At 43.0% G+C, this 22,577-nt stretch overlaps 1 protein-coding gene across 3 annotated transcripts; it reads right to left on the reverse strand.

Moving 5' to 3' along the window:
• On the reverse strand, positions 1–20,863 carry LOC311131286 (regulator of nonsense transcripts 1-like). 3 transcript variants are annotated; one of them, XM_084164181.1, is made up of 24 exons: positions 20,490–20,863; positions 19,335–19,474; positions 18,973–19,062; positions 18,712–18,879; positions 18,156–18,336; positions 17,725–17,886; positions 16,562–16,649; positions 16,234–16,332; positions 15,596–15,704; positions 15,213–15,372; positions 14,834–14,952; positions 14,451–14,615; positions 13,148–13,262; positions 12,816–12,959; positions 12,366–12,579; positions 11,748–11,865; positions 11,474–11,630; positions 11,068–11,210; positions 10,544–10,718; positions 10,198–10,279; positions 5,946–6,107; positions 5,416–5,642; positions 3,496–3,623; positions 1–3,348 (listed from the first exon to the last, which is right to left on the reverse strand). In XM_084164181.1, exons 1-23 carry the CDS (start codon positions 20,658–20,660, stop codon positions 3,504–3,506), a joined length of 3,309 nt encoding a protein of 1,102 aa, XP_084020307.1. In that variant the 5' UTR covers positions 20,661–20,863; the 3' UTR covers positions 1–3,348; positions 3,496–3,503. The 3 variants fall into 3 exon arrangements, with proteins under 3 accessions (XP_084020307.1, XP_084020306.1, XP_084020305.1); XM_084164180.1 differs by having other exon boundaries at positions 3,501–3,623; positions 15,596–15,719; XM_084164179.1 differs by having other exon boundaries at positions 15,596–15,719.
• Between the last annotated feature and the right edge of the window lie 1,714 nt (positions 20,864–22,577).

Genomic DNA, 22,577 nt, shown 5'->3' on the forward strand with positions numbered 1-22,577 from the left:
TACAAAAGTCCCATGAACAGTTTATTGATTTAAAACTTGGAAAAAATAAAAGAACCATTATTTAATCCCCCTTTGTCATCAGATAACAAATTAAACCAAATAGTGTGGTTTAAGTCAAACTTTGCTGTTTATAATCCCGCCCCTCTAAAAAATGGCACAAGCAAATCATGCAAAAAAGGAAATACTGGGGGGGATGATAGATTACAATTCACAGAGGGGTAAGAATGGAGGGTTTGTGAGCCATAGGAATCTGGAGCAAACCGATGGGCGAACATCGGGGAAGCCAAAAATTCAAAACACATAAAATAATAGTTACAAAAGGAAAGCCATTCTACCAGCCTGGTTTAGTGGCACTCCTAAGAGAAGGAAGGTGGCTTGCACCAGTTCGTACATTCAGTAACAACATGTTGACTCTGGGTCAAGTTATTGCTCTGTGGTTTCAACGTCACAACAACTGGCCACATTCAGTGATTCTTTCTAGTAAATTGGTACATGCTGGCTTAGGTTGCTGTCACCTTCATTCCTGTTTGTGCAGCTATATACCTGCAAATAACCAAAAGGAAGTTATGGCTACTGATTCGGATGCATTAATTATTTTCATGTGAGAAATCACTGTCACCTTGTATGATAATCAGTATCAGTGGTAATTTTACTGATTGTGTGTAACTGGTGTGAAATGGTTTCAAATACTTTGGATTTGACAACTTAATTCTAGTCATGCAGCTAACATTCTTTATGCACGACTACATTTCACAGGGGAAGAATCACATTCAAATTTGAACGCCAATTGACTCTACATACATCCTCCAAATCTGGTTATTTAGTATCTTCAAGTTCACAAGCCTTATCCTTCTTCCAGCCACCATCCTTGTCTATTCCTTACCTGTTACACTACATGACCGAAAGTATGTGGACACCTGCACGTCGAACATCTCATTCCAAAATCATGGCCAATAATATGGAGTAGGTCCCCCTTTGCTGCTAAAACAGCACTAGATGTTGGAACATTGCTGCAGGGACTTGCTTCCATTCAGCCACAAGAGCATTAGTGAGGTAGGGCAATTAGGCCTGGCTCGCAGTCGGCGTTCCAATTCATCCCAAAGGTGTTCGATGGGGTTGAGGTCAGGGTTCTATGCAGGCCAGTCAAGTTCTTCCACACATCTCGACAAACCATTTCTGTATGGACCTCGCTTTGTGCATGGGGGCATTGGCATGCTGAAACAGGAAAGGGCCTTCCCCAAACTGTTGCCACAAAGTTGGAAGCACAGAATCGTCTAGAATGTAATTGTATGCTGTAGCATTAAGATTTCCCTTCACTGGAACTAAGGGGTCTAGCCCGAACCATGAAAAACAGCCCCAGACAATTATTCCTCCTCCACCAAACTTTACAGTTGGCACTATGCATTCGGGCAGGTAGCGTTCTCCTGGCATCCATCAAACCCAGATTCGTCCGTCGGACTGCCAGATGATGAAGCGTGATTCATCACTCCAGAGAACGCGGTTCCAATGCTCGAGTCCAATGGCGGCGAGCTTTACACCACTCCAGCCGACGCTTGGCATTGTGCATGGGGATCTTAGGCTTGTTTGCAGCTGCTTGGCCAAGGAAACACATTTCATGAAGCTCCTGATGAACAGTTATTGTGCTGACGTTGCTTACAGAGGCAGTTTGGAACTCTGTAGTGAGTGTTGCAACTGAGGACAGACGATTTTTACGTGCTACAGTCCCAATCTGTGAGCTTGTTGGCCTACCACTTCGCGGCTGAGCCGTTGTTGCTCCTAGACGTTTCCACTTCACAATAACAGCACTTACAGTTGACCTGGGCAGCTCTAGAAGGGCAGAAATTTGAAGAACTGACTCGTTGGAAAAGTGGCACGTTGAACGTCACTGAGCTCCTCAGTACGGGCCAATCTACTGCCAATGTTTGTCTATGGCGATTGCATGGCTGTGTGCTCAATTTTACACACCTGTCAGCAACAGGTGTAGCTGAAATAGCAGAATCCACTAATTTGAAGGGGTGTCCACATACTTTTGTATTTCACACCTAGCCACCTGCCTCTTGCAACTTCAATAGTGACACAAAAGTGTGTGGACTATAGTGGAAATCAGTTTCCATTAATAGCTCAGTGTTCACTTGTTATGGAAATTTGTTTCATGCAGACGGATCTTACATCCACAAGGAATTCCTCCAAGTAAAGCATTACTTCAAAGCCGCTGCCAATCTAAGCATAAAAAACGTTTAAAACACAGAAAATTATCCGCCCAACAGCACAGGGGGTAACATCATCTGTCACCCCCCCCCCTTTCAAAATATCAAAAAAGCCTTTGCTGCAACTTCAAATAATATTGAGTTCGTATTCTTCAATGCTGGTCAGTTTTCAATCAAATATTTTTTTGCCTTTTGTGCTCTGCAATAAGAAAGGTACTTCAAAAACAAATAGTCTCATGATTACAGATCTCTTGGATCCAGAGCTCACCACTTCAGAAACTTTCCTCTGATATCCCCATACCACTCAACTCCACCAGACTTGTAGTTAACCACCTGTTTCTGAAAAGACCTGTTGAAAAAGCCAATGGTTCCAATGCCATCAAAGGCATTTCAATTCAAAGTTCTTTAATATCAGACTTTAGCGGAGAAAACTTTTCAACTCAAAGTTGAACGACGACACTGTTCCTCTTGGAGACTGTTCCTCTTGCAGTCATTTGATGAGATTTCAGGTCTAAGAGTTGAGATCAACACCGCCACTCGTCCTCCACATCAATCCAATCAAATGAGTCTGGGTATCAAACGGGTTTGACAACCGATCAACTTTGAGGTGAGGATTTCCTATGTTGCCTGCTTGAAGTGTTCCGCACCCCCCCCCCCCTTTCTTGTTATCCGCTTTTGAGAGTTAGCAGAATGTGCTCCCCCAGCCAAGTTGCTTGAGAACATGTCCTTCTCTGTTCGCCGCTCAAAGAGCGAGGTCCTCTTGACAACTGGTCATTCCCTCAGACAGAGGCGTGAGGCTGGGAGGGGAGGTGGGAAAAGTGTTGTGGAGGGAGTTGTTCCTCGTTTCGTCTTCCTCACGACATCTCGACCGCCGGCCACCGCCTTCCTCTCGCTCTCGTTCCCATGTGCCGGCAGTGGTCCCTCACTCCTACTTGTTCCGTCTTCCTGGCCGTCCGTTCTTTCGATCAGTTTCTTTCCTTCTCTCTCGCGATTGGTTGGTTTCTCTCTCCCGTTGATTTCACACGGTGGTGCTTCAGTTGTAGCAGAGGAAAACAGGTCTCCATTTTTTGTTTTTATTATTACCCAGATTAAAATGCTGATGAACTAAGCTCAACTCAAGCCTAGCTCCTCTTCCAACAACCTGAGAAAAGGAAACAATAAGGATATTCAAAATGGCTTCCACCAACACGATTTTTGGAAGCACACTCGTCTGTACAGTGGAGGTCAAATCAATAACAGTTCTTGATTACTCTAGTACCGTGGGAATGGGAATAGAGGGAAGAGTTACCTTACACTCTAGTACTGTGACAGTCCAGTCACCCCACCATGTTGGTATGCACGTTCACCCTGGTAAGTCGAATCCTGCGACAGAGCCACGTCGATCTGGGACTTGAACTCGTCGCCTAAATAACTGTCCTGTTAAAATAGAAGGAGAAACACCCAATTACATCCAAAACATAATTCTTCCAACCAATGTTCCCTCTAATATTTTCAGCACTGAGCAAATTTCAGGTCTGCTGAGCGCAAACTTCCAGCGTGCGTTTACTGTGAACACTGAGGCTGTACCCAGTTTAGGTTAGTTTTAACAGTGGCCAAGTAGGCTACTGTGGCTATTTGATCATAATGTAGGCCTACCATCAAAAACAATGGCGAAAATGCATCCCATAACATTTTAACATGGAAATAGCTGTTCTATCATTCAGCCAACAGTAGAAGCCAATGTGTGGTGTTCAATGTAGGCCTACATTCCATGAGACTTTTGAAAAGAACATGCAGGGCTTGACCTTAACCAGTTTATCCACTTGTCCTTCAGAAAAAGAGGCGACTGAAAATGTTGTTTGATGCATTATTATTCCCATACCATTTATTTTATTTTATTTTTTACAGAGAATCAGACAAATTGGCTACTTAGCTTTTCAAGCCTGTCTCAAAATACAACACTGCCCCTTTATGACAAAAAAGCTCTTTACCTGACTTGCTTTTCAAAGATGTCTAGAAATGTACACGTTTTGTGCTCTTGTAGGAAGCAATCACTCCCCTATTGCTGATTACAAATGATCTATAACTGGGATAATAACTCACTAACTAGCAAAGGATATTAACTAAATGTGCACACGTGGCTACATGTAGCTCTCACTTTGATCTCAAAACAAGCGCATCTACTCACGACCGCTCATGCTGTAAACAGTCCAGTTCAAAGTAAATGGCACAGATCCATATATGGCAACGGTCTATTTGCATATAGGCATACTGAAGCTCTGATTGGTTATGCCGCACGCTACAACAACAAAAAATCTCTTCCGTAGTTAGTTTTGCATACTAAGTCTTGCATAGTTCTTTTTGTTTCGGTATGTTGCATTGAATGTGGCTAATATTTAGTTGATTCGATCACAATTGCCACAGTAAAGGGAAACGTTGATAGTGTTAACTAACAGGGAAAACTCTAGAAAGTTGAGTGAAGTTCAATCTCGTGCTTCTCTCCGTGGGCTGATACTGTATTTCTTCTGCGCAGTCCCAGGGGAGCTGCGCGGCAGTCTCGAAACTACTGCATGCCCACATTGCTTCCAACACATTTCCCTGAGAGTATCAGATGTCAGCAATATGAACCTCCACCCAGCAAATTAGAGGTGGCATTATTACCATATTGCATACGTTATTATTACCATATTACTTGCAAGAAGCAGTATGGCAAAAACATTACATAATTTAATAATATAATATGCCATTTAGCAGACGCTTTTATCCAAAGCGACTTACAGTCATGTGTGCATACACTTTTACGTATGGGTGGTCCCGGGGATCCAACCCACTACCCTGGCCTTACAAGCGCCATGCTCTACCAATTGAGCTACAGAGGACCACATAATAATATAATAATAATATGCCATTTAGCAGATGCTTTTATCCAAAGCGACTTACAGTCATGCGTGCATACATTTTTTTCTTGTGTATGGGTGGTCCCGGGGATCGAACCCACTACCCTGGCGTTACAAGCGCCGTGCTCTACCAGCTGAGCTACAGAGAACCACATCTAGCCAATGGGCAAGCTGAAGCTGTTATCATTTTTACTAATACCCATCTAATCCTCTCAGATCTCCACAATCACATAAAGGGTAGGGTACGATTTGGGATTGGGCATAGGAGTACGAGGCCAAAGTCTGATTTGGTATTAGGTAGTGGTGAGTGGAGTTTAGGCCGGTCTTGTTACCTGGGAAAGTTCAGGCTGGGAGAGGCCAGGCTGGCTCATCTGGGAGGGCTGGCTCATGGTGATGTAGCCCTGGGTGAGTGGCCCCTGGGAGAAGGGCTGGGAAGACACGTCCTGGCTGGCCTGGCTGTTGGGCCCGTTGGCCTGCCCGCTGCTACCGTGGTTCCCCATGCCGCGGGTCCTCTGGCGCCCGCCACGCCCCGCTTTGCCCTTCAGTGCCCCACCACGACCTGGGTGGCACAGAGGGAGTAAGTTCCCGCTCACTTATCAAACACAGTAACAAACAATGAACATGCATTACAGAGGATAAATAGTAGGGGTACGAGGACATCTCCAAACCCCCATAACATACTATCACCACAAAAGTACCACATGAGGAATACTCTGGTGAGCAACACAGTGTTATGCTTGGACCCCGGAGACTTGGAAAGTTATGACTGCTGGTTCAGGCCAACTTCACAGGGCCAAATACATATTCCACCAGTCAATATATGAACAACTAATGAATAGTGATTGTTTCGCTTCCTGCTCACCTGCAGCAGGGCCGTTGGCCTGGGCCAGGTAGCCTGGCGGAGGCATGGGGGGCATCACTAAGTTGAAGGGAATAGGCATGTTCATGGCCGCCATGTGGGCTGGCCCAGCCCCAATCATGCCGATCTGATCGTGGGTTTGGAAATACATGTTGGATGGACGCCCTGTAGAAAGAAACACACAGACAGAAAACATGTCACAGTAGTCATGCATGTGTGAGCGGTCCGATTGCTGTAGAATGCGTTTGTTGCATTTAGCAATGCAATCAATTCTGGTGCCACCTTACAGTTCTAGCAAGATATTAGGCTACAGTGCCTTCAGAAAGTATTCACACCTCTTGACTTTTTCCACTTTGTGGTGTTACAGCCTGAATTTAAAATGGATTACATTTACATTGTCGTCACTGGCCTACACACAATACCCCATGATGTCAAAGTAGATATATATATATATATATTTTTTTTTATACATTAATACAAAATAAAGCTGAAATGTCTTGAGTCAATAAGTATTCAACCCCTTTGTTATGACAAGTCTAAATAAGTTCAGGAGTAAAAATGTGCTTAACACGTCACAATATACTGAACAAAAATAAACGCAACATGCAACAATTTCAAAGATTTTACTGCGTTACAGTTCATATAAGGAAATTAGTCAATTGAAGGGATCCATTAGGCCCTAATCTATGGATTTGACAAGACTGGGAATACAGATATGCATCTGTTGGTCACAGACACCTTTTTAAAAAAGGTAGGGGCGTGGATCAGAAAACCAGTCAGTATCTGGTGTGACCACCATTTGTCTCATGCAGCACGACATCTCCTTCGCATAGAGTTGATTAGGCTGTTGATTGTGGCCTGTGGAATGTTGTCCCACTCCTCCTCAATAGCTGTGCGAAGTTGCTGGATATTGGTGGGAACTGGAACATGCCGTCGTACACGTCGATCCAGAGCATCCCAAACATGCTCAAATGGGTGACATGTCTGGTGAGTATGCAGGCCATGGAAAAACTGGGACATTTTCAGCTTCCAGGAATTGCGTAGAGATCCTTGCGACATGGGGCCGTGCATTATCATGCTGAAACTTGAGGTGATGGCAGCCGATGAATGGCACGACTATGGGCCTCAGGATCTCGTCACGGTATCTCTGTGCATTCAAATTGCCATCGATAAACTGCAATTGTGCTCGTTGTCCATAGCTTAAGCCTGCCCATACCATAACCCCACCATGGGGCACTCTGTTCACAATGTTGACATCAGTAATCCGCTCGCCCACACAACGCCATACACGTGGTTTGCGGTTGTGAGGCCAGTTGGACGTACTGCCAAATTCTCTAAAACGACGGTAGAGAAATTAACATTCAATTATCTGGCAAGAGCTCTGGTGGACATTCCTGCAGTCAGCATGCCAATTGCACGCTCCCTCAAAACTTGAGACATCTGTGGCATTGAGTTGTGTGACAAAACTGCACATTGTAGAGTGGCCTTTTATTGTCCCCAGCGCAAGGTGCAATTACCTGTGTAATGATCATGCTGTTTAATCAGCTTCTTAATATGCCACACCTGTCAGGTGGATGGATTATCTTGGTAAAGATCTGTTCATTAACAGGGATATAAACAAATTTTGATCTTTTTGTGGATCTTTTATTTCAGCTCATGAAACATGGGACCAACACTTTGTTTATATTTTTGTTCAGTGTAAGTTGCATTGACTCACTCTGTGCAATAATAGTGTCTAACATTGATTTTTTATGACTACCTCATCTCTGTACCCCACACATACAATTATCCGTAAGGTCCCTCAGTCGAGCAGTGAATTTCAAACAAAGATTCAACCACAAAGACCAGGGAGGTTTTCCAATACCTTGCAAAGAAGGGCACCTATTGGTAGATGGGTAAAAAAAAGCAGACAATGAATATCCCTTTGAGCATAGTGAAGTTATTAATTGCACTTTGGATGGTGTATCAATACACCCAGTCACTAAAAAGATACAGGTGTACTTCCTAACTCAGTTGCCAGAGAGGAAGGAAACCGCTCAGGGATTTCACCATGAGGCCAATCGTGACTTTAAAACAGTTACAGAGTTTAATGGTTGTGATAGGAGAAAACTAAGGATGGATCAACAACATTGTAGTTACTCCACAATACTTACCTAATTGACAGAGGGAAAAGAAGGAAGCCTTTACAGAATACATTTTTTCCAAAACATGCATCCTGTTTGCAACAAGGCACTGAAGTGAAACTGCAAAAAATTTGGCAAAGCAATTCACTATTTTTGTCTTGAATACAAAGTGTTGTTTGGGGCAAATCCAATACATTACGGAGCACCACTCTCCATATTTTCAAGCATTGTGGTGGCTGCATTATGTTATGGGTATGCTTGTAATCGTTAAGGACTGGTGAGTTTTTCAGGATAAAAAAATTAATGGAATAGAGCTAAGCACAAGCAAAATCCTAGAGGAAAACCTGGTTCAGTCTGCTTTCCACCAGACACTGGGAGATTAATTCACCTTTCAGCAGGGCAATAACCTAAAACACATGGCCAAATCTACACTGGAGTTGCTTAACAAGAAGACAGTGAATGTTCCTGAGTGGCTGAGTTACAGTTTTGACTTAAATCTACTTACAAATCTATGGCAAGACCTGAAAATCGTTGTCTAGCAATGATCAACAACCAATTTGACAGAGCTTGAAGAATTCTGAAAATAATAATAGGCAAATGTTGCACAATCCAGGTGTGGAAAGTTCTTAGAGACTTACGCAGAAAGATAGCTGTAATCATGCACTGTCAACAGTGGGACCTTGTATAGACAGGTGTGTACCTTTCCAAATTATGTCCAATCAATTGAATTTACCACAGGTGGACTCCAATCAAGTTATGGAAACAAGATGCACCTGAGCTCAATTTAGAGTCCCATAGCAATGGGTCTGAATACTTATGTAAATAAGGTATTTCCATTTTTTTGAAATTAGCTAAAATGTATAAAAACGTGTTTTCGCTTGATCATTATGGAGTATTGTGTGTAGATTGCTGGGGATTTTTATTTATTTAATCCATTTTAGAATAAAGCTGTAACAAAATGTGGAAAATGTCAAGGGGTCTGAATACTTTCCAAAGGCACTGTAGATAGATAGATATTTTGCTACTGCTCGACTAAAGAAATCTCGGTCGACCAACAGCCTGTCGACCAAGCAATCGACCAGTCGACTAAATGGGTTCAGCCCTAAAATCAATCAATAAATCATTTGTTTGTTCATGTCATCACACAGCATATGAGTCATTCATGCTTTGAAATGCAATAAAGCATTTCAGTTTTTAAATGAAATAACAAATGGGAGCTTTGAATAATTGTGAATGTTTTCCATTAGAACAGACTCTCTGGTACACTTATAATTTATTACATTTTCTTTACAATGTTCCAGATGGTCAGAAAAATAATAATATTGTAATCTAACAGCACCTGTTTGGCACACATAATACTCACGCAGCGCTTGCTCCTATACCCTCATTTTTATTGATCTCCAGTGGCTTCCACAACTAAGTCAAATGTCTTCCACACAATTGACATCCCCATTCCCTCCTGAGCAACCAGTAAACATTCCCCCGTTTCAAGTTTATTTTTCACGTCTTCCGTAGTAATTTTGCTGTCACATGTTACGGTGTTCAGAGTTTGTTATAACCAATTTATTGATGTGATAGGCTATAGGTCAGGCCCTATTGGCCACGTGCATGCGATACATACATGTTTCACATAAAGAGAGCAAGGGTTGATGGAATAGGGAATGTTTTTCCTAAACAAATGAGGGATTTCGTTAACAAAACTTTTCAGTCAGAGTTTAAGAAACTAAATGGCTGTAATTATGTTGCAGCATCAGCACGGACAGCGCATAAACACTTGCTGTGCTGTGGTGCCTGTTCGCTGCAGCAGGGAGGAGAGAGGGACAAAGAGAGGCAGTCACACAGGCACTCGCTGTAAATAAATAATTACATTGCGTGGCCATCGGGCTCCCACTTGAGTCATTTGTGTGTCTTAATTACTCAAAGTCATTCTTAAATGAATCATTGTTTATTGTCAGCGTGCTAGAGGTTCCAACAAACGTAATGCACCATAGTGAACGTCTGTCAGAAGCTCTAATGGGGCAGTCCCATTTAGTTCCCTTATATACTGACAAGTTATATTTGCATGATGGCTTGTGCAAAAACTCTGTATTCGTAGCCACGGCCTTATTAAAAAGAGACACTTTCCCACTAACCTGTGCTGCTGCGATCGTAGGCAGACCCAGGGATGAGGGCCTCGCGGGCATCATACATGGCAGTGCTCATGAACCGGGCTCCCTGGAACACAAACATGGGTTCAATACCCTCGAAAACCCAGTGGAGCTACTATACTGTTGTTCTAACATTGCTGTAACTGTCATAACATATTGGCCAACAAAAGTGTTACAGAGTTAAAAGTGTTAATGGGAAAAAGTTTTACTGAGGAAAACGTGTTTCAAGTATTACTTTTTTTTAAATTATATGAGGGGAATAGACTCTACATGGGTTCAATATCCACACTGAAAACATGTGCGGTGTGTTTATGCATGTGTGATAACTCACAGGGTTGATGGCGTTGACCAGCTTGCGGGGCCTGTTGAACTGCATCAGGCTCTCTCTCAGGTTGTTGAGGGGTCCCTCCACCAGAACCTTCTGCTCCTTGTAGTAGTTGAGCAGGTGGTTCCACAGAGGCTGCTTGGACAGGGCCTTTGGGTTGCCCACAATGATCACCCCATACCTGAAAACATATGTTACACACACGTCAGTGGGAGAGATCTATCTAAGGACAAGGCAGTCTCAAAATCACAATTTTGTCTACTTTGTCAAGGATTCACGTCAGTGATTCCCGTCAATATTTGGATGATGCATTCTATACTGTTCCACCGAGGCTCATCACAATTCATCATCAATTCTTCTAAACTACCATGACTTTGACCACAGACATCCTATGAAATAACTATTGCTAGGACCCCATTGTCCATTCTAGGGATTCTATATGTAATTCCATGACTTTGGCCATACAGATTTGAAACTGTATATCCAGAGAAGCTGTGGTGAGAATGAAGACTAATGGTCCAGATGCTTACTTGGCTCTGGTGAGGGCCACGTTGAGACGGCGCGGGTCATTAAGGAAGCCGATGCCCTGGTGCTCGTTGGCTCGTACGCACGACAGGATGATAAAGTCCTTCTCCCTGCCCTGGAACGCATCCACGCTGGCGATCTCAACCTCCTGATAGCAAGAGAAGAGGATAGAACAGTGTTGGAACATTGGTCATCAAGACCTGTTGCATTTGGCATTGGTCAAATGCAACAGGTATCGACATAAGTAGTAACGCAATACTCATTTAAGATTGTATAAATCTGCTACCATCTGCAAAACAATAATAAAGCAAATCGACATCACAAATCAATGTTCTTGAGAAGACTGCGACAACAAAAATACATATCATTGTTTTTCCCCCAGACAGTGCAAGTTCAGCTATACTGCTGTACCTGATAGAGCTTTGTGTGGAGGGAGCCACTGAACTGCATGTACTGCACCAGGTAGGATCTCTGGCCCTCATAGGGGGTGATGATGCCTATCTGGTCAGGCTTGGCCCCAGCCTTCAGCAGCCTGGTGGTGATCTTCTCCACATTGGCCGCCTCAGTTCTGGCGAGAGAGGACAGTGTTTAAAATGGTTTCAATCAAACTAAATGAAGAGACGCACGCTATGTGCATTTCAAAATAGCACTTTGAGATTAACCTTGACTGGACTGTAAGCTGTACCTGTTCAGGTAGGACGTTCCAGAGCTAGCGATTTCCTCCTGGCCTTGAGTTACATAGAAGAACATGGGCTTGTCTGGCTGCGGCCACTGGAAGTCAAAGCCTTTCTTGATGCGGTCAGCTGCCCAGGATAAACAGAGAATTGTCAACATGGTTATTAGTATGGGAATTGGTCTTCAATAATTCAGTGAACAAACCTAAATTGCCATTTTATTCAACAGCAAATATGTGCCCAAAATCAATATGCTTTGAGTTACAGTCGATTTCAGAATGGCCTAACATTAAACTTCCACAGTAGAGTAAATGCTTTATACTCAGTGTATGAACACACCAAACACATTGGGCTCTGAAACACTGCTTGAATCCAAAGGAGATCTACAATGCTACTTCTTGATTGCTACTTCTAGATCTTCTAGGGGTGAACAAACACAGTTTCTACAGAAACTCCACATTTTCTAGATGCAATTCTGTATATTGTGTGGGGAAATTATAGTAGGCACTAGGCACCAGTACATCGTTAATAATAAGTGTGAATTATTTTGAAATTAAATCACTTTATACACATGACAAATTCAAAAGCTATAATATGACCAAGAAGCCTGGTAAAAACGTCTAACTCACCAGCGGTGACGCCGTTCTGCAGGGAGCCCTCATAGAATATGTTGGAGGGGAAGGCGCTGAGGGCCGGGTGCATACGGTACTGCACCTGCAGACGAATGGGCCTGATGCCCAGCACAACCAGACGCTCAAACAGAGACTGGGACAGGCCCGCCTTGGCTGCCTTCTTACACATCACTACTGGGCCCAGCTGGCAGTGGTCTCCCACCAGAATGAGCTGTGAAGGGGGGAGTTAATGATTAAACGACAATCAATTAACCAAATATTCTCATGGGCTTTTACATTGTCTGGAACAGTCTTTTGAACAGACAAAAAACTGTTTTTGTCTGGACTGAGTAGGTCACGGACAATTGACCTAGTTGAGCTGTTGACACCTTTTTCTCTCAAAACATGACCATGCAAAGATCATTGGGATTTAACCAATCTTGACTATAAATTGGTGTGTGTGTGTACCTGCTTGGCCCCCAGGACCACAGGCACCATGCACTCTGGCTCGGTGGCCTGGGTGCTCTCATCAATGAGGATTGAGCGGAACTGCATCTTGGCCAGGCGGGGGTCTCCTGCCCCCACACAGGTACAGCAGATCACATCCGCATTCTGCCGAGGGACAGAAGAGGAACAGTGGTAAAAAGGTTGAAATTGAAGGAATGGGGAACCCATATCATCTTCACTAGGTCAAAAAACATTCTACTTGACAGGACCTGCCATACTGTTCTCATAGCACTGTTGTAACTGCTGTGACATATTGGGCGACAAAGGTATTAGTGTTATAAAAGTCCTCTCACCATGAGAAGCTCTCGCTCAGCGGTGCGCTTCAGGGCCCGGTAGCGCTTCTCATCAGCAGACGACAGCTCCCCAGTCTCATCCTTCAGCTGCTGCAGCTTCTGCAGCTCTGGCATACTGAGGGTCACACCAGCACAGAGCAGGCAAAGTGGGTTGAGTCATTAGTAGCCTTGTCGAGAACCAGGCTTCCCTAATCGGAAAACCTGGTGAAGTTAATGGCAGAAAGTAGCTACAAAAGGGTGGAAACCCGGTGTAAATCAGTGACGCCTCGCAACTCGTCAAACCTATCAAATGCCTTGTTTGGGTGGAGCTCCAAAGGTGCCCACTAAATTAGTGCCGTAGGAGCAACAGTTCTCCATCTCACTTCAAACCGCGTATGCGGCGGCGATTCCTTGAGTTAAGGACACAAACTTGGTCCTTGATTATTGACATCAGATAATAAACTACTATTACCATCGATTTCTCCACTTTCAATAAATCAGACTGCCACACTTGATACACTAAACTTTTACCATAGCTTGTAGGTAGACACACCATAATGTCTCTTTTTTTTGTACAGTGTTGAAGCAGAGAAGTTGTAATGCCTTCGATTCGATTTGTGCACAGAGCACACTTCTGGCAAAACAGAATTCAGTTTTTCCTCCAGGTTTTCTTCTATTTTCTGCGATGTTGCAAACTAGCATACGCAACAACTCTCTACAAGTGTGGGCCCCGGTCACATGTGAGGGGGAAGGTTCTTTAAATTGAACATCCAATAAAATGTAGCTGCAGGAAGCCAGCAGACCATTCAAGCCATTTCGGACTATATACAATTCTCCAGACCTCCAAATGAGGCGTGACAACAATGTGATTTGGAGGTATGGCTATGCGAAACTAAGTCTGTGGTTGCATTGCCCTGCTCAGTCATTGCATGCATCAACCAATGGTTACATGACACGTAATCGACCGTGTCATCGACTGCCAGATTGCTATAACAATGTGAATAGCAGATACTTAAAATACCTATCCAGGCGTTGTAAGATTTGGCATGAGTAAGCAATGCCTGGGCAGAAGAACGCCCCCATTAGCAACACACAGAATTATAGTTATTATATCAAAAGTAACACTTGGCAAGGACTGGCAGATTTAGTCAATCGTTCTGTTGAAGTACTTAAATGCATCCTTCCCTTTCTGCCATTATTTTATATTCAAACAGGGATAATACATTGCTACAAGCATTAACATGAGTGATTACTATGCACTACTATGTGTAGAGTTCAATTTCAGACAGTGCTAATAAGGACTTAATTTCCCAGCATGCCCTACCTGTCCATGTTGCGGATCTGGTTGTGCAGGGCCAGGAAGGAGACGGGGGAGTCGATGGCCTCTCTGCTCTTAGCACACAGCCTGACCACCTTCAGACCCGACATGTGGATCTTCTCAGTCAGCTGGTCCACCGCGATGTTACTGGGAGCACACACCAGCACGGGTCTGCAGGAACCAAACACAACAGATGAATGCAGAAAGCTACGCCAATGTGGAGATGCTATAACACTTTTGATGAGCTTTGCTTCAGATGCTCGTTAAGTATGATACACTTGATGTAAGTCGTTCTAGATCAGAGCTTCCGCTTAACGACTTGCATGTAAACTGCACATGAAAATGCTTTTAAAAAGACACATATGCATAGTGAGTGTTACCCATCTTACCCGTTGCCCTGCCTGGCGAGGTGGTACACTATGGTGGCAGAGGTGACAGTTTTCCCAGTGCCGGGGGGGCCTTGGATAAGACTGAGGGGTCTCTGCAGCACAGTCTTCACAGCATACACCTATTTTAACACACAAATCAAAGCCAAAACATTTATGAGCGCTGCACAAAGAGACAGGGAATGAACATTTAACGCCAAATGAAGTTCTTCATGATTATAAGACGGCATTACTATAATAAGGTTTCCCATTATAAGAGGAAATGTCTACCTTTTGTAATCATTCATTTACTAAAACGAATGGTTAAAAATGTTTCAGTTTCAGACGGTCAGGTGGGGTCAGGTCAGTGAGGTGTTTGGGAGTGTGTGTGTGTGGGTCAGACCTGAGAGTGGTTGAGATCGGGCAGGCCCTGGGCAGTGAAGCGTTTGGGCAGCTGACACTTGATGATGACATCCTCCACCTCGTGGCCCAGCAGCTTATGGTAGATGTAGCCTGACACAGACGTCTCGTCCACAGCAAAGGTCTTCAGGGAACTCTGCATTCTGAAACCCAGTGGAGACCAATGGGTTATAGTGGCGATAAAGAGTGATGTGGTTAATAATAATACATTCAATTCTTCAATATACGTCAGGAGTTATGTTAGGCATAAATCATGTGAAATGCTGCTTAAGCTGAGAAATCAGTACTCTGGAAGTCACGTTAAGAACACCAGAGCATCAACAACCAAAGTAGAACTGATTAAATATTCTGATCTGCTCGTCATACCTGTCAAAGGAAGTGGACTTCCACACGAAATCCACCTGGTAGTTGTGGGTTATTTCCACAGGTGCTCCGACACTGCTGCGCAATTCTATAGCAATCTCATCTCCATAGTCTTTCACAAAGGGTGCTAAGGAAATAAGTACAGCAAAATAGCCTTTCCTCCTTGTGGAACGTTAGAAAGAAAAAGATGTGGAACGTTAGAAAGAAAAAGACGCCCCCCCCCCCCCCGAACGGGCCTAATAGTAGGGAAGAAAAGCAAGGTCTACAAAACTGTAGATTTTCCCTACATTAGCATATATCAGATACACTAGCCGGGGTGCAAACTAGAGGGGCATTAACTACTGGATGGGCCTCTCCTAAGGGAGTGCTATGGTGGATTGAACGCTTATTAATTTGGTTTAAATTAAGTAAATATCTCCTAATAAAATATGATTTCTTTCTGCAAGGCTTTGAACATTGCAACCCAATAACGTGGCTAGTATCATTAGACTGATTACCCCCATCATGGAAAAATAAAGATGGCGAGGTGGATCCTATTTGCTAAGAAGGGACCACTTTGAAAAGGTGGTCAGAAGGTAGGGATGAGCAACCACTGAAGAAGAAAAGTTTTTCTTCAGAATGATCTTTTAGTTAAAGGATACTGTCTGGGACTTTGATGACGTGCCCGATGCCCTTCCATAGGGGGGCCAGGTCTCCTTTGTAGCGCAGACAAATCTCATCTCCCTGCATCAGCCGCATGTCTGTGCAAACCACCACAGAGACACGTTAGAAACACTCTGCTCAAAACTATATCACAAAATATATGAATAATGGTTCCAATGAGGCGGACAAAATACAATACCGTACACACGGTACGACACAAAACGAACACACCACCATGGATGCAGGTATGGGATGCGAGGGATGCAAGGGTTCTCTATGCACAACAGAACCACTGGTAGACAGAGAAAAGTCAATTGAAAGAATTACCACCTGAATCCGTCTTGGGCAAGGAGAAATAGGCAATCCGCTTTTTATTCAGCCCCAGGTCCCACCTGACCGTTATATTATCTTGGGTCTGTGAAGAGTTCCAGATGAGAACAAAGCAAACAATAAATAGACAAAATATTAGTCATACTGTCAATAGCTACATAAAATAAAACTCAGCCACCCTGCTGTCTTCAAGTACAATTTCCTTTTCTTTGAACACGCATCCTTCCCTGAACATTTTCACTTATTTGACAAATTTGGCAGGGTTGCAGGAAGGTTTCCACCATTATGATTTTACCTCACACAAGACAGATAAGTACTGCATTTAAACATGTTTTAATCGAATGTGTACGTTATAGTAGGCAGTTACTCAGTAGACTCATGTGACTGCCCTTATGTTGACTTAAAGGGGAGTTTATGGATGACCTAGGGCCCTATAAAATCAGTTAATTGTTTTTACTAATTCCATTTTCTCCCTTTTGTTTTTCCATGTTTCAGATTTCCCCCCATTTTTTCTGGTTTTCAATTTCTAAAACACCTTTTTAAAATAAAATAAAACTACAAAATTGTATGTTGCAAGTCCACAACAATGCTTAAACTGCATCAGAAGACCACTTTTGAGGTCTGGGAAAAATCTACGAATGTTTCATTTTTGGGTTTAGATACCCTTTATTTCAAGTGTGCACCAGCAAGAGACTTGTTTGGTTAGCGTTTTTTCTGTAGTACACGTGATTGCAGAGTTTGATAAACAAATCACCACTGGATTAATGCAAATAATCATGATATCATTCTGCCAGGTAGGCATAGGCTACTTTGCAATTTATATTTAATTGAGAAGGTTTTTGGGAAAGCCTTTCCATCGACCAGAAGATAGTTATCATTAGCATCATCGCTAACGGCCACACAAAGTGGTAGACATACGCGCGCACACAGACAGGGGCCTCTTCAGAAAGTTGAAGGAAAAAACTGAATCAATACATTAATACAAATGAATACATTTTCTAATAAGTTCAATTCATTTAGTCGATTTCCTAATATGTTCAACACATTTTTGAATATTGTTGAATTTGTTTTAATGTCTGCACTCCATGATTCCGTCCGGGTTCTCCGCATCGCAGATTTTATAGGGCCCTAATTATCTAAAGGGGATGTGGAGGCTATACCTGGGACTCTTTAAGCTTTTTGTCGTAGTCGGCCTCCAGTTTGACGAGGGGGCCAAAGATGTTCTGGTACTGGTAGGCATCCTCGTAGCGCAGCAACACATGCTGAGGCTCCTCGTCGACGCCGGGCTTCTCCAGATCCTCCAGAGTGGCCGTGGGATTGTCCTGAGACGAGAGATTCAAGCTTTCATTCACGACCATATATGGTAACACTGACTGATTCCTCCTACAGCTACTGATAGGTGTTGGTGGGGGCTGTCCCTGCCTAGTTTTGTTGCCCTTCTGCCCCGAAAGAGGCCTTGATTTGTTGAATGAAAAGTTTCCCCCCCAGTAAGTCTGATGCTGTGGTGTTTCATGGTTATTTCTGAGGTTAAGCTATGTGTACAGTGCGTTATCTACTTCCTGGCCCTGGATGGGTTGAGCCAGCCCAGTACCTTCCAGAGCTCCTCTAGCTTGTTGATCTGTTGGGCGGTAATCTGGCGGGCCCGGAGCTGCTCCTGCTCTGAGGGGATCTTCACCAGCCAGGACAGGAAGCAGCGGTCCTGAATCAACGGCTGCCACTGGGAGCTGTCCCAGTTTATGTCTTTCAGGCTGCTCTGACTGGCACATGGCTGCCTAAGAGCACAAACATTTGGATACAGTCAATATACACTTGCGTTATCGAAAGTCTGTTCGACAGAAGTTTGCGTTGATCTCTTGCCATAATAGAACATACTCAAATCAAAGTTTATTCGTCACATACAGCAGATATAAACGGTGCAGCGAAATGCTTCCTTGCAAGCTCTTCGCTGCACCGTTTATATCTGCTGTAAATGGTGTACGTGACGAATAAGCGTCGATTTGATACTTACGTTTACATCACGGTCTCTATGGCAACACATGTGTGTATACTGTCAAATCTATGGTAATAACACACACAATCAGTCTCTCTATCACACCACACACACAGCGTTGGCCATCATTCCCTCTTTTTCAGCCCATTATACACACCTGCACAGCAGCACCACCACAGAGTCGGCCTTGGCGGGTATGAAGCCCAGGAGGAAGACGTTGCGACAGCCACAGTTGTAGCACTCCAGCACCGTCTCGCCCAGCGGCCCGTCTTTGTGCAGAGTCACCTCTTTGCATTTGGCTCTCACCAAGTGGTTTACGATGTGGCTGAATGAGAGCATGAGAGACGATCAACTTCCTTGCACACGCATGTTATGAATACATATTTCTTTGTGGATATGATGCTGGAGTGTTGCATACCTGCCAGATGTATTGCCACGTCCATTGCAGAACCACTTCTTGCTTGTGTTGCAGTACACCACACATGCAGGATCATGGATGCCACAGTAACTGAAAAAAGAAACATAGCAACATGCCATTTTATGACTTCTAGGTCATACGTATTTACTCATAATTGGGTGCAGCAGCACCGAAAGCAATAACAGAGTTATAATCCATTTATATTACAACAGTTATTATTTTACTTTATTTACAAACTCTAAAGCTTAGTGAGGTGTTGCATGTATAAACAAGTGTTTGGCCATAAATTCCCCTAACAATTAAATCAAAACTGTGGGACAATCATACAAATTAGTCATAAAGTGTTTGGCTCTCTCTCCTACCTGCAGGCATGCAGTGGGAGGTCTTTGGTGTAATAGGTGTCCTCTTCATCCTCCTCAAAGTTCAACTCAGAGAGGAGTTGGCTTGCCTTGGCAACATCATCGACCCCTCCATTGTGAAGCCCCTCATCAGGACCATTCACCTACAGATGGAGCATGGTTGAATTAAGACTACAACAAGGCCAAAAATGTAAGTATTGCTATGGCACTAAGTAACGTTAGAAACATTTTATTTGCCACTACTATGAACACACAAAACTTTAACGATACATAAGGTAGGTAAAACAACATAAGGTCTCCCGAGTGGCGCAGTGGTCTAAGGCACTGCATCGCAGTGCTAGCTGTGCCAATAGAGATCCTGGTTCGAATCCAGGCTCTGCTGTAGCTAGCCTCAACCGGGAGACCAATGGGGCAGCGCACAATTGGCCCAGCGTCGTCCAGGGTAGGGGAGGGAATGGCCGGCAGGGAGGTAGCTCAGTTGGTAGAGCATGGCGTTTGCAACGCCAGGGTAGTGGGTTCGATTCCCACGGGGGGGCCAGTATGAAAAATAAAAATAAAGAATAATGTATGCACTAACTGTAAGTCGCTCTGGATAAGAGCGTCTGCTAAATGACGTAAATGTAAATGATAAGCTAAGTTTTTATTTGTTGACGAATTTTTAAGTTTGTAGTAAAACCACTTGATGAAGACTTGGAACTGCTGCAGAACGTCACCCACATTGGTGCTGTTGTTGTTAGTGAGCAACTTTAGCATGAACAACATGTTTTTGGCCTCTCATTTTGGAGAGGAGGAAGTCAATGTGTGGCTATGCGGTAGTAGAAAATAAGCTAAGTTAGTTAGCTAACGCTAGCTTATACTGCTAGCTATAGCTAACTAACTTTGTAATAGTCAACCCAGTGACGTGTGAACAGTGATTGATACATATAGCTAGTTAACAATATTCCAGTGTGTTAGCAAACAAGTTAGATAGCCAGCGAGCTACCGTCAGCTAGCTTGTACGTTAACTGGCTAACAACGCTTTAATGTTTAACTGTTGTTAGCCTAAGCAAACCGTCAACATTGTTGCTGGCGTGCAATCAAGCTAACGCGTTACCTGTTAGCTACGTTAGCCTAGCTAGCGTGTTTGGCTAGCTAACCGTTCACATAATTGATACAAACCTGATTGTCCAGCTGACTCTGGGTGTGGCCTTGAGTTTGTGTCTGGCTAGGTAGGGTAAAATCGGTAAACTCGTACTCCGAGCCCTGGGTATCTGCTCCAAGTAGCTCCGCTTCTTCGGTGTCCAGGAAGGTGAGCGTTTGAGAACTCGGCCCGTACGCTTCCACACTCATCTCGACACAAGTTGCGCTGACTAAACGGACTCCGGTGAAGTGATGAATATGATCAAGATCCTCGGTGATATGTTTATCAATGCGGATATTTGTGATCACCGCTTCTGCTTCGAGTCTGATTTGAACCTAAACAAAATTTGAACCACACCAGAAATTAACCCGAAAACAGCTCGAGAGGCGCCTGAACTCCAACACCAAACAGTGACGAACTTCCTAGCGCCACACAACGTGCATAGAGCACACAAATGCAAATGCAGGATGGATCTATTATTGATGGATTGATTGATATTGGTGACAAAAATCGACTTTTAATGTCAAATAAAATCAGAAGCTATCAACTAGAAGAGTTTACTATGAATGTAATTATGATTGGAACATATTTAACACACACGTCTGTATTGTGTGTGGGTTATTCTCGAGGCACAAAATTATTCTCATTCATTTATTCAAATGTTAATGAGGGTCATATTTTTCACAATGTTTCTTTCTGTTACAAAACCAACCACTAAATAGCAATCTGGGAAAATGCAGAGGAATTTGATATAAATCTAGATATCATAATAAAATATGATATACATCTAAGAACAATAGGCCGCCTACACATTGAGACAGAGGAACATTTATAGGTTGGTATAGATGTTAGGCATACTGGGATCGATTTATGTAGGAAGTTTATTTCTAAATAGTAACCTAGTGAATATTCTACAGCCCTTTCCAGTCAGAAGAGTATTTTAAAGGAAATTGGTCACCTCAACAAGCACATAAAGGCTTTCACTTCTGTGAGTATAGTCATTAGCTTGTAAGCTCTCTCACAATGACAACTCCCTGTTGACTCATGCTTTTTATCATACACATTTTAATCATATATGTAATAACCAGGTAATTACCAGTATGTGACAGTGTGAAGGAACACGTAAACAACACACAAAGAATAATCTCCATGGATACAGTCCATGAACACTCAAATACCCAGTAAACAAAACATTTTGGGCAACAAACAGTTGTGTATAACAACAGTTGTTCTGGGAAGAAGATACAATTCATCTGGATCAGCTACTGTACTTTATGTGGTTGTACCACTAGAGGTATGACATGTCTTTTAAAATATAGATACAACACGGGAAGAACCCGTAATGGGAGACAAGAACAAAACTAAACCAACTCACTGACGTTCATAAAGCTGAAACATCCAAAACAATTTGGTCAATAAAGTAAAAATGAAAGTGCTATAGAAATGCAAGTACAGGGTCCAATTCTCACCTGGCTGCCTACCTGCCCACTTCATCAAATTAAATCCTCGGCTGGGATAAGCATACTGATCTGATGAAGTTCATTGAACATATATCTGTCAAACATCGCCATACAGCTACCAATCAAAGTTGGGCCCACAGACTTGAAAATATGAGATAGAACCAACCTGTTCCCTGATATAAATAACCTTAGTAAAAGAAGGCACAACTACAACTTCTTATGAAGAAAAAATACTAAAGAAACAATAAGTAATCAATGTAAAAGAGCAACATTTGGCTTTTGCAAGTAAGAGAAACTAACTGAAAAAAGTTTAGATAAAGATGGGGGAAACATGAAAACACAATGTGTAGCTCATTTTAAATTAAAAAAGTCTGCTCTACAGAAAATGTTTCAGCTACATTCCTATACAACATAAATCCAGCTAAACTCCTTATGAAAGCACCACCAGAATCACCTTTATTCACCAAGTACATTTACACATACTCAGTTGTACTTGGTGATATGGTGCTGCTAGTGATAGACAACATTTAGAGACAGAATACAGACAACAAAGTTTACACACATTATATACAACTAGGTAAAGTGAGCATAGAGAATGAGCAGATATACAAATGTACAGTGGGTATATGGTTGATATACAGTGGATGTACACATTTACAGTATCAG

The sequence above is a fragment of the Coregonus lavaretus genome (assembly GCF_964263955.1).
Source record: "Coregonus lavaretus genome assembly, chromosome: 6".
Lineage (NCBI taxonomy): Eukaryota > Metazoa > Chordata > Actinopteri > Salmoniformes > Salmonidae > Coregonus > Coregonus lavaretus.

Bases quoted from the DNA above. Each gene is read 5' to 3' on its own strand.
- LOC311131286 (XM_084164180.1), bottom strand. From the start codon at position 20,660: ATGAGTGTGGAAGCGTACGGGCCGAGTTCTCAAACGCTCACCTTCCTG. The intron at 16,333-16,561 runs GTAATTCTTTCA...TGGTTTGCACAG, and splicing joins GCCCAAGACGGATTCAGGTG to ACATGCGGCTGATGCAGGGA. The intron at 14,616-14,833 runs GTAAGATGGGTA...TGGTTCCTGCAG, and splicing joins CTCGCCAGGCAGGGCAACGG to ACCCGTGCTGGTGTGTGCTC.